Genomic DNA, 12377 nt, shown 5'->3' on the forward strand with positions numbered 1-12377 from the left:
ACATCAAGCATACACTCCATCACCTATACTATATCATTGGGTTTTATCTTCATGACTTAATTCAAAACCATACCCAAAGCTCTAACTGAGTTAAATCAGATTCACACCATCTAATCATTCTATTGTAAACTCCATTAATTCCTTTTAACTTGTAAAAAGAGATTAAGTGACTAAGTGCATTCTAAAGCATAAGTTTAAAAACAGACAAAACTCAAAATATGTTTAACCCTTAAGGCTAAAAAGTAGATGATAATTAGAAGCCACTAAGCTTCTGCAAATTGAAGAAGTTTAGAATATAGCTAAAAGGAAATATGAGAAGCAAAGAGTAAAACTAGCATCAACTGTAAATTGCCATATGGTTAGAATCTGTGGACAGATACAGGTTTAAAAGGGAAACTTCTTAGAGAAGTAACCTTTCAAAATAAAATGTTTAAAAAAACTTTACAGAGAACACATTAAGACTTCAAACCGATTGCTCGGTTGACAGCATACCAAAAATGTAACAAGAATTAGCTCCACCTTCTTGTAAATTCTTGCATCCAAAGAGCAAGCAAATCCAGACAAGGAACTGTGATGGCTGTTGGCTTCTTATGCAGTTTTTGCAGAAGGCATGGGCAGGTAAGAATTTCCAGTTGATAAACCAATAGACAAGAATAGGATTAGTCTGCATACATATCCATGGCAGAATCGTTGTTGGAACTCGCTGCATTTGAATCCCTGCTTTGATTTCCATTTCCAGCAGAGATTCCTCCCTCGCCAATTTGATAAAGCTGAAGATTTCGACGTACAGGGCTTGATAATGCATTTGAAAACACGGGTTGATTTTCACAAGGGTCGGAGCGGAATCCTTGCAAAGCTAGTGTTTGGCCAGAAGATCCTGAAGTGACTGGAAAACCTGAACTCGTGACTGGCATCATTGGTTGTGGCTGCTGGTGCTGCGGAGGTGCTCTAGGTGACATGGATGGTTCTTCTCCACAATAATCCAACTCATTCTGCAAGTAGTGGAATGAGAAAATTCATACATGTATTCACTTAGCTATCAAAACCATGTATCGATAACTTTGAAGAATTAAGCATCCCGAACGGCACACTACATCTTCTATGTCATCACCTTTTTATTTACTAAACAATGTGAACTTCAAGATATTAAAATAAATATGCCACCTAGATACTTGATACATATTTTATACTAATATAAAACTATATATGCAGATGGTGTTCACGTCATAGAAAAAAGATATTCGTAATCATCATAATAAACATTTAAATTCAACATGTCTCTCTTTTCTTGTTCATATGTCACACAACTAGTGTCAAAATGTCACATCATTAGTCCTATTGAAAACAAGTTTCGTCTATGTACAATTCAAGAAGCATAGGTTCTAATTCAAACACACCACCAAACAACTCTACCAATTCAAGAAAATGATCAAGACCACCATCATCAATGTATCACGTACATCTCCACCGATATTCAACAATGTCTCTTTTTTATATCTCATCAGAATAAATATTGGAATGTGTAATTCAATTCTGCTCACAATATGATGAAGAACAAAGCCACGCAAAAAGCTTTATTACAAGATTGCTCAATTGTATCAATAAATATTTAAAAGGTATTCCCAAACGTATAAGTAATTGTTTTCTTCTATATTAGAAGATACTCCTTGGATATGTATCCAAGACTATCATATGCATATCAGTATCAAATATGATATTAGTTAACTACAAAATTGAACATAACAGTGCCAATGTCAGTTCAATTTTCTGAGAATTCTCAATCACAATTAGTGTTGACAATGGCAAGTCCTCCAAACAACAGCCACCGAAAATTATGGTGGATGTCGTGACGGGTTATGACAGATAGAATAAAAATACAGTGTCCACCAAAAAATGACTCAGAAATTAATTTTAAAATATTAAGCATATACAAAGTAAATGTCTTCCTCAACCCCAAAAAACCTCATCTTATTTTGTGCAGTTTTTTTTATTTTACTATTCACTTAGTGCCATACAACAGAAATAGAGAATTGAATTTGAAGGAGAAATAAATACATATTACCAAAAGAAAGAGCTGGAAAAAGAAAGGAGATAAACACAAAATTTAAAAATAAAGTAATGAGGAATAAAACTTGAAAAGAATAAGGCTAAGTCTGGATTGATGGACTAGAACGAAGTGAAGCGGAATTGAACATGATGGAATGGAATGAAACGGAGATCTCATTCCATTGTTTGTGTATTTTATATAATTTGACGGAACGGAACCGAACAAATTAGTTCATTACATTGCATACACCCCAAATCGGATGGAATGAAAATTGAAGGATTGGATGGAATGGATTCCATCATCATTTTCCATTCCGCTCCATCCATTATTTGCAAATTCTAACAATGGAATCTCATTATTTATCGCTCCATTCCATTCCATCTCATACCACCTATCCAAACATAACCCAACATTATTTAAAAAACAAAGCAAAATAAAAATTAGTTTAATGAACCCAAACTCCACTTAGGGATTTTGGTGACAACAGCCATAAAAAGTTCTATGACATGTCATAGGCACCACGTGAGAAAGTTAACTGTCATCTCTGCTCACATTTAATGGAGATGAGTAGACGGATGAATTTGTATAAAGTTTCCAAAATAAAGAACCAAAATGAATCATTTAAACGGTAAAAAAAAAACTGACCAAAACGAATATTTTAAAAGATTAAAAACCAAAATGAATTTCATGTGAACGATGAAATACCGAAAGTATATTTTAGCCTAAAAAATAAGAATTAATGGAAAACAGCATAAAAACAAAGAGAAAAGGAAATATAAAGAAAAAGAAAGAGGTAAAAATGAAATGGGTGTACATTGTCAGTGTAAATATGTTTTACACTTGCATCCAATAAAAGGCTTCAATTTTTCCATGTCATACTATCAATTTCAAAATGTACTTACAAAAGTGAGGTAATATTGCAAGATAGTAGATTTTCATTGGATATCAGTGTAAGATATATTCTAAATCCAAAAAAGTATTAAAGTGAGAGAGAAAAGAAAACAGAGTTGAGCGGAAGTCAATTTCCTAATCATGCTAAAAACCTTTTTCAGACAGATTACAGAGAATTTTAATTACTGATTCAACATCAATATACTACAAAGAATAACAGATTACATTAGTTCAACACTGATCAGATCTGCATCTGCCAGAAAGTCCCGCAAAAAAGGAATTGTTGTAACATTCGAAGGATAAAAAGAAAAGAAAAATGAAAAAAGTAAAAAATAAAAGGCTTCTTACGCCAAATATTATGCTTGGCAAAGGTTACTCGCGTTGAAATTGGCTATGGAAACAAGTATATTCTATAACTTGATTAATTAAATGTATTCTTACAGGTTTCTTTCCTTGTAATGTGAAAAACTCATTCTAATCATGGTGGCTATTGGCTTCCAATCTATAAAGGATTTTGTAAGGTTTGATTCCAGCAGCTTAAAAATTGGGAACCAAAAGGGCAAACCCTGCCCACAATCACGTCAATAGTCCATTACAATGTTTTAAAGTAATGGTATATTATCATTAGGGAGGTATCCAAAACCCACTTTCGTGACTAACTCAGCCAAATTTTCCAAACCAACTTCCAGAAATAAGCAATTCCATGCAATTGCAACCTAAGTTTAAAACAACTCACTGGTACACTAATGCATAAGTTGAACTATACCAGCTTTGCGAAGCTGCTTCCTGTTCATATACTAAGAAGTGGAAATTTCTCCTCCACCTATATCAGTATATATTCTTATACTATGGATGTGTCAAAAAAAATACAACTTTGTGGCTTTAGTTAGTAACATGTATCAACCCAGATGACAAAGGTGCCTTTAGTTAGTAAGAAGTGTCGAAGATGTATCTAAGATGTATCGGTGAAAGTATTTTAAAAATAATTTTAATTATTATAGAATACTTTTCGGGTAGCAATTGGAAAGTATCAGATGCATGTCAGTATCAGATTTGTGTTTGACATTGATACACTTCCACTTTTAAGTATATGTTCTGTATTGTGTGTTTGTTTCTTACATAGTTCTCTACTTCCAATCAACAGAAGCACGCTTAAATAAATAATATAATAATAATGTTAGAGAACTAACCTGAATGTAATTAACAACATCAACTGTTCCAACCCTTGACCCTCCTTCTTCTTGTTTCCAAATCCACTGATAAAGTTTTTCCTGATATCATTAGAACGCTCTACATTAACAAATTATCAATACATGGGTGAAACACCAAAGGTAAGAACTACTTCTGGGTTTGATACATGAATATAGTGAAGCAACCAGAATACTACAAGTCCATGACCTATTGGATGAGGGTTCTGGGGGATTAAGAAAAATTCTTCAAATCTTTTTCATGTTAACACTTTTGAAATTAAAAATATATTAATCATACATTACAATTACAAAAACACTCTCAAATGAAGTGAAGATTTATCTCTTTCCCTCTTCACCCCTCTACCCAAAGCCCTCCTCTCCAAACTCCCAAATAGAGCCTAAAAGCCTAAAACCCCAAAATAAGTGACAAATGCCAAAGTATTTGATTAACAACAAGAAAAGTAGGATTGAAAAAAATCACAATAACCACTTGAATCTATACACACAACCAATTACACTATACAAATGGTGAGAAAGACTAAGCATTAAGTAACATGAACTAATATGAGGTCAACAAGAAAGTCAAATCAAACACAACAAGAAGAAGAAAATGAAAATCAGTACTCGGCAAATGAAAAGGACTAAAAAAATGCTATAATAACTTAAATTGACTAATGTAGACATGCCAGAAGCTTCTACTACTTGTTCAAAATCATTTAAACTCTTCCTGAACAATATATTTCTGCCTATAAGTATAAGAACTTTCAGGATTTTCAAAATCCTAAACCAGAAAACAATACTGCAAAAGATAACAGAACAAATGACATATTTTCCATCAAAAAAAACCAATACTAACAGAAAATCAAGCATGGACACACTCACTCTGCAGCATCAACACCTCTGAAAAAATGTATGTATGTGTCAGTGTCCCCGAAATCGACACCAACATTTGTGATTAAGTTTAATTTATTCATTTTTTTCAAATTAGTATCTGTGTCAGGAATTTCATAGTTGACACACTCTCAAAAAAATCACAAAATATATGAAAAAAATAACACAACCCAGCAACTCCTCTCTACAATATGAGAAAATTCAACAACAGCATTAAACCAATGTTTCATTAACATAATAACATTTTATTAAACCAACAACATTACAACCATAAACACCAAATTAAACTCAAAAACAACAAAAATTTACAACAGTTAAACAAAAACCTGAATAAAAGCACAAACAAGTAAACAAAAATTGCCTTTTTATATTAATATAATAAAAAAAATTGGGGAAAATGAAGGAAAGTCCGAAAAGGAGAGAGAATTCATACGAGGGCGTTGCGTTCACCGGCGTGGAAGGAGAGTTTCTGGTGATTCATGGCGTGAGTGTAGAGTTGCGAAATAGAATTTGCGGTGGTACAAAAGGAAGCATACATGGTTCGATCCACTTCGTCGAGACTTGTGGCGGTGGACTTTCGCTTCTTTCCCATGGTTACCGGCGGAGATCGGAGGGTTGTTGGGATAGGTCGGTGGCGAGGAGGATTGAAGAATGAGAAGAGAAGGGTTGATTGGGCTTTTTATGGAGAAAAGGAAAAAGGTTGTAAAAAGAAGGAGAGGGACTCATGGTAAGTATGTAAGAGAGGAGATACATGTTATAATTGCTTTTAAGATGATTGAATGATTGACACAATGATAAATGGTAACTTTCCCTTTCGGCGTATTTTTTCAAATTGCAATCTAGTCCTTCAAATTCTAGAGAATTATTTTATAAAAGTAAAAACCTAATAATAATAATAATAATAGATAGGGGTTGGACAAAAGTACCGATATGGTCGGAATTCAAAAAAATCGAGAAGATACGATTGTAACAAATGGTCAAAATGGGTATTGGGGTAAAATTGAGTAAGGATGAGTTACTACATGTGAATTTGACTTTCAGAATCCAACTCAAGGATATCAAAGTTCAAAATTTATTTTAGTGGATTTAACCGTTCAAAAATCTAGTTATAATATCATATATTCTTAAAATATTGTCAAAGTACAAACTATCACGCGCTCATTCAATCAAGTAGAAATCCTCTCCATTTTCTAGAAGAAATAAATATTTTTATTAGTATAGTTTTTGTGTGTAAATATCTAATTCATGTTACCAATTTTAAAATGATGTGTGTCATACCCCAAAAATTACCCATCATTTTTCCTCAAAAAAAAAAAAAAAAAAAAAAAAAAAAAAAAAAAAAAAAAAAAAAAAAAAAAAAAAAAAAAAAAAAAAAAAAAAAAAAAAAAAGAGAAAAAAAATTTTTTAATTAATTAATTAATTAATTAAATAATTAAAATAAATAAATAAATAAAATATAACAAATTATTTTGGACTTGGGTCTCCCTCATTCTAAGCCCATTACCCACGAAAGTAGTCTATAAATACTGAAGTTTCAGTAGGGGGAGTTAGACTTGGAGTTTACACTGGGAGATTTACTGGAGAAAGAAGGAAGAGAAGCAAAACACTCTGAGGTTTCCTTGGAACAAAACCTTGAGGAAAAAGAAAGAGAGAGAACAGAGAAGGACGGATAGAAACTTTGGCATAGGAACCCTGCCTACCCGGAGAATTCAGAGTAAAGAAACCCTGAAGGCAGCCCATCTGCACCGAAGCCATCGCCGTCCAATTCCTGCTGCCTAACTTATTCCGATACTACAAGTGGTCAATCCCTTCAACCTTGAATTGGCAAACAGGTTTGCGTATCTCTATTGTTTATACTTTCAATTGGCCATATCTACATATATAATGCATCATGATTAAATGTTGATATATAATTTGCTTTCGTATGGGAATTTAAATATGCCTGAATACCCTGAATGTTTGATCATGTTATTCCTGTGATAAAATGCCATAAAATTCAAAGTTCCTAACGTGGGGCTGTTTTCAAATTCAAAATCCGTTTTCTATTCTGTTTTTTTTATGTTTTATCATAGCCATGCATTATTCATCCTATCCTATTTATTGTTGTGATATTTCTCCGGTGTAATCTTCGATTGCACCCTGATTTGGTGTTCTGACATGTTTCTTTTTTTTGAGTTTCGTAAAGGTTCACATATCCCAGGAAAAGGTTATTGGCTAGGTATTCCACTTTATTTGTGGGATACCCTTGTGGAGTTTCACCCTAAATTAATTTTTAATGTATTAATTTCTAATGTATTAATTTTTTAATATATTATTTTTAATAATTTTAATGTGGAGTTTCATCCTAATTATATAATTAATTGTAAAACTTTGCCTTTGAATAAGTGATCTTGGACCTCTCTTTGTTGCCTTACGATTACGATATTACGGTCATGTCCCGCGAACGTGGGGATACCCTTAGCAAAGACCCTTCGGTTAAATCATCATAAAATAAATTATAGTCCCTCGGATGTTGCCTCCGAATATACAACTTTGTCCCTCGATGACCCTCCGATGTTGCCTACGGTTAAAAGATGATAGTCCCTTCGAATGCTAAGATATCCTCATAACTGTTGCCTTCAATGACCAATCGATGACCCTACGATGACCCTTAAACATCCAAAGGATAAAACTACTTATTTCTCAATAATAAGGACAGTTTTACCCTCATAAGGATAGGAAATACTCATAAAGACCTTGGGTCGGTATAACTCTTAATTGCTGGCTCACAACCTAAAACATTTTTTCACACCTCACACCCTTCAAAATACCTTCAGAAAATCATCACTTGGTATACATTCATACTAGAATCATTACCGAGTTATATTTTTCTAAACAATTTTCAAAACTAAACGAGATAATCACTTTGTATACATTCATACAAGAATCATTACAAAGTTAAATTCTCTTTTCAAAACAATTTTTCTAAACAATTCACAAACACTTTTTTTTTAGACAAAAATAATATAAGTGATCGAGCAATTAAGAGCCCATGGATAACCATGGATACAAAGGGTGCTAACACCTTCCCTTTGTATAATGTACCTCCCGAACCCAAAATCTAAATTAAGGTTTTTCCTGTTCTTTTCCACCTTTCCTTATTGGATAAAAGAAAAGTCGGTGGCGACTCTTGCTAACCGCGACATTGCGATAAAAAACACAAAAAGTCCAGTTCACCGTATGACAGAACTGGCGACTCTGCTGGGGACCCTAAATATTTAAAAAGAGAGGTTACCTTAAAAACAAGATCACTTATTCAATTTGTCTGATTTATTTTTAAGGGATTGCTTGGGTATGTTATGCTTGAGTGAAAGATCCTACACCCGGATCTAGTGTACCTTAGGTAAGTAGCAAGAGATCATCGCGACTGTCCGGCGTATACTGGAATGGTCAAAATGATGGCTACGGTTAATGTGGCACTTTGGATGTCCTGATGTTCCTCATGTTAGTTGAGGAAATATTTGGCATTCGCGTGGTGTCATAAAAGCATTAACCAGACCTTTAGAACCCTAATTGACTCATCCTGGCCATTAGAAAGTAGTGAGATAACTGGCTTCGGTTCCGACTGGAGTTGGTTGAGACTCGATACTACACTCTTTGAGATTGGACTTTAGGGAAGCTTCGGTCAACCACTTGGTGTTGCACTGAAGTGGACTTAAGGAAAGGTCAATGATTTGAGATCCTTCTAGAACCCGGTTACTATTCTAAGACAGGTTGAACCAACCAAACTTCAGTGGGGAGGGTATTTACCTATGGAACTCACGCAAGCCTTAAAACCTAGGAATGATTGTTGTGTGACTTGCTTGTGCTTGTTATTTATCTAACAACATGACATCATAACAACATAACATCATAACATCATGGCATTGTACTAACCATTTCAAGGATTTAGGGATTTAACTCTGCTAAAAAAAAACAAAAAAAACAAAAACAAAAGCAAAAAAAAAAAAGAAAAAGAAAAAAAAAGCTCTTTTTGTTAGTTTATGCAAAGTTAAATTCCGAAAGTCCTTGAAAACATTTCATACATTGCATTGCATCGCATAACAGGTATTCTAAAGGATCAGTGTTCTCACGATTTTCCTGGCAAACAGATTCCAGCAGATTCAAACAGATTGAACAATGGCTCTCGAACAAACTGTCAAAGATCTCCAGGCCCAGAATGCTCAATTCCAGGAAATGATGCTGAGCTTATCTAAGGGGCAGGAAGAACTGAAAGCTCTTTTGATGGAGAAGAAGAAGGACCAGAAACCTGTGGGTTACATCAACCCGGGGAGAAGGCTTAAGGGACAGGTTACAGGAGTCAAGATTAGAATTCCGAAGGATTCAGAAGAAGAGACCGAGAATGATTCGGAAGATGAGAATCCTAATCTCGTCAATTCTGAGGACGACGATGAAGATTATGAACATGAACAGTACTCTCCGAAGGATGATAAGTACAAGTTGCTGGAAGAACGTATGCTAGCTATGGAGGGGCAGAAAGTGCCCGGTCTGGATTTCGAAAACTTGGGTCTGGTCTCTGATGTGGTCATTCCCCGCAAATTCAAGGTTCCCATTTTCACTAAGTATGATGGTGCCTCTTGTCCTCAGATGCATCTAAGGGCTTATGTGAGAAAGATTCAGCCGCACACTACTGATAAGAAACTGTGGATCCATTTCTTCCAAGAGAGTCTGTCTGGCACACAGTTAGAGTGGTATTATCAGCTTGAGAGCTCTAACATCCGCACATGGACTGATTTAGCAACAGCTTTCTACAAGCACTACCAGTATAATTCTGAGTTAGCGCCTACTCGGCTACAGCTACAAAATATGACTATGGGCTCTAAAGAAAGTTTCAAAGAATATGCTCAAAAGTGGAGAGATTTGGCTGGCAGAGTCAAACCCCCTATGACTGATCGAGAGTTAGTGGACATGTTCATGGGTACACTGACTGGCCCATTCTACAGCCATCTACTGGGAAGTTCCTCGTCAGGTTTCACTGAACTTATCTTGACAGGTGAACGGGTTGAAAGCGGCATTCGAAGTGGAAAGATACAGGCAGCTACTTCTGCAAGCACCAAAAAGTCCTATCAGGGAAAGAATGAATCAAATGCTGTGTACAGTGAGAGGAAGCATAACAAGAAGAATCGTGACCATACTGTTGGGGCAGTTACAATTGCCGCACCGCCATCTCAGAACTTCCAACACAGACAAGACAGGTCGAGAAGACAGTTTACCAAGATCAATATGACTTTAACCCAAGCACTGCAGAGTATGTTAAAGGCCAATTTGATTACCCTCAGAGGCCCTCCTGCAAATCCCAACACTACTTCTCCTCGTTATAATCCCAACGCCAGGTGTGCCTATCACTCCGATAGCCCCGGGCATGATACGAATGATTGCTGGTTGTTGAAGAACAAGATTCAGGATATGATCGACGCTGGAGAAATTGAATTTGATCCTCCGGCGACCCCCAATGTCATCACAGCACCTATGCCTAATCATGACCAGAATGTTAATGTTGTGGACGACAATTCTCACGTTACTGACGTTGCTGATTTAGCATCTCCTCTCCTGATCGTTAAGAAGAATTTATTGCAAGCTGGTTTATTTCCAGGTTGTGCTGAAGATTGCGATCTCTGTGTACTCCGACCCAATGATTGTTTGAAGTTGAAGAACGGCATTCAACGGCTGATGGATGATCGTACAATTCTATTTGAAAGGGTTCCTAAGGTGGACAACTCTATTGAAGAGGTATCTGTGATTGCTAGGTCCAAAGCTCCAGTGAAGATTACCGCTACTAGAGTGCCTGTGAAGATTACCGCTGAGCCCAAAGTGGCTCCCCTGATTATTACCGCACCTGGCCCCGTGCCATATTCCTCCAGCAAAGCTATTCCGTGGAACTATGGAGGCGACGTTTACATCCATGGCATAAAGCAAGTTGGTAGTTCTGCTAATCCTAATGATATTGTGGGGACTAGTAAAGTTACTCGAAGTGGAAGGATCTACTCCCCAGAAATCTCACCTCCCGCTCCCGAAATTCGAGGAAAAAGACCAGTCAATCCTCCTCAGTCAGAGACATCGGTCGAAGTTACTTCTGAAGATGTTGCCAAACAGGAAATGGAAGAGATGCTGAAAATCATCCGTAAGAGCGATTTTGATGTAGTGGAACAATTGGGGCATACTCCGTCTAAAATCTCAATGTTGTCTTTATTGTTATCCTCTGAATCCCATGCCAATGCATTGATGAAATTCTTGAAGACCGCTCATGTGCCTCAAGAAACATCCGTCGATCAATTCGAACATTATGTTGCTAATTTGACTGTTGACAATGGCCTAGGCTTTTCCGATGCTGACCTGACGCCAGCAGGAAAGAATCACAATAAAGCTCTGCATATCTCCATCGAGTGTGAGGGGATCACCCTGGCTCACGTGTTGATCGACAACGGCTCTTCCTTGAATGTGCTCCCGAAAGCTGTACTCGATAAATTTGACTACAAAGGCATTGAACTGAAACCTAGTGATGTTGTGGTGCGTGCTTACGATGGTGCGAAGAGTGTTGTCTATGGTGAAGTGGTTCTCCCTATCAAGATAGGACCTCAAGTCTTCAACACTACCTTTCACGTGATGGACATTCGTCCCGCCTACTCCTGCTTGTTGGGGCGCCCTTGGATCCATGGGGCAGGTGCGGTAGCTTCGTCGCTTCATCAAAAGCTGAAGTATCCAATAGCAGGCATGGTTGTCACTGTATGTGGAGAAGAAGAGTATATTGTCAGTAGTGTGCAAGCCTTCAAATACGTCGAGATGGATGGTGAATTCTTTGAGACTCCTTCTCAGTCATTTGAAGTGGTTCCTCCACCCAGTCCTGTCCTTAAGCCAACTCCCCTTGTGCCCAAGGTTGTTCGTGCTCCCCCTGTCATGATCTCTCTGAAAGATGCTCAAGCCGCGATTGAAAATGGTGATCGTGCTGGTTGGGGTCAACTGATCAATGTACCGTACAAGTCTGATAAAGCTGGCCTGGGGTTTAACTCTGGAAAGATAGTCAAAAATCAGATTAATGCTATGGAAGATGCTGATAGTGATTGCGACTTGGATAGCTGGATTTTCCCAACAATTGGTGACGGACTCAACAATTGGAAGACTGAAGACATTATCCCGATTTCCTTTAGTCAGGAGTAATTGTTATTGTTTATTCTAGAATTGCAAATTTTAATTTTCTTTTACAATCAAACTTCTTAAAGCATTGTGTCTATGCCCGAGGCACAATGGCTAATTTGTTAGGGGTTTGTCATTTTCATAAGCATATTCATATTCAATAGATCAATGGACTTTTTGCATTCAAA

The 12377-nt window shown here is 36.5% G+C and overlaps 1 protein-coding gene across 1 annotated transcript; it reads right to left on the reverse strand.

Annotated features, from left to right (window-relative positions):
* Positions 1–323: 323 nt before the first annotated feature.
* Positions 324–5771, reverse strand: LOC127128695 (uncharacterized). Its single transcript, XM_051058075.1, has 3 exons — positions 5453–5771; positions 4129–4209; positions 324–992 (listed from the first exon to the last, which is right to left on the reverse strand). The coding sequence occupies exons 1-3, from the start codon at positions 5609–5611 to the stop codon at positions 660–662; spliced, it is 573 nt and encodes a 190-aa protein (XP_050914032.1). The 5' UTR covers positions 5612–5771; the 3' UTR covers positions 324–659.
* Between the last annotated feature and the right edge of the window lie 6606 nt (positions 5772–12377).

The sequence above is a fragment of the Lathyrus oleraceus genome, chromosome 1 (assembly GCF_024323335.1).
Source record: "Lathyrus oleraceus cultivar Zhongwan6 chromosome 1, CAAS_Psat_ZW6_1.0, whole genome shotgun sequence".
Classification (NCBI taxonomy): Eukaryota; Viridiplantae; Streptophyta; class Magnoliopsida; order Fabales; family Fabaceae; genus Lathyrus; species Lathyrus oleraceus.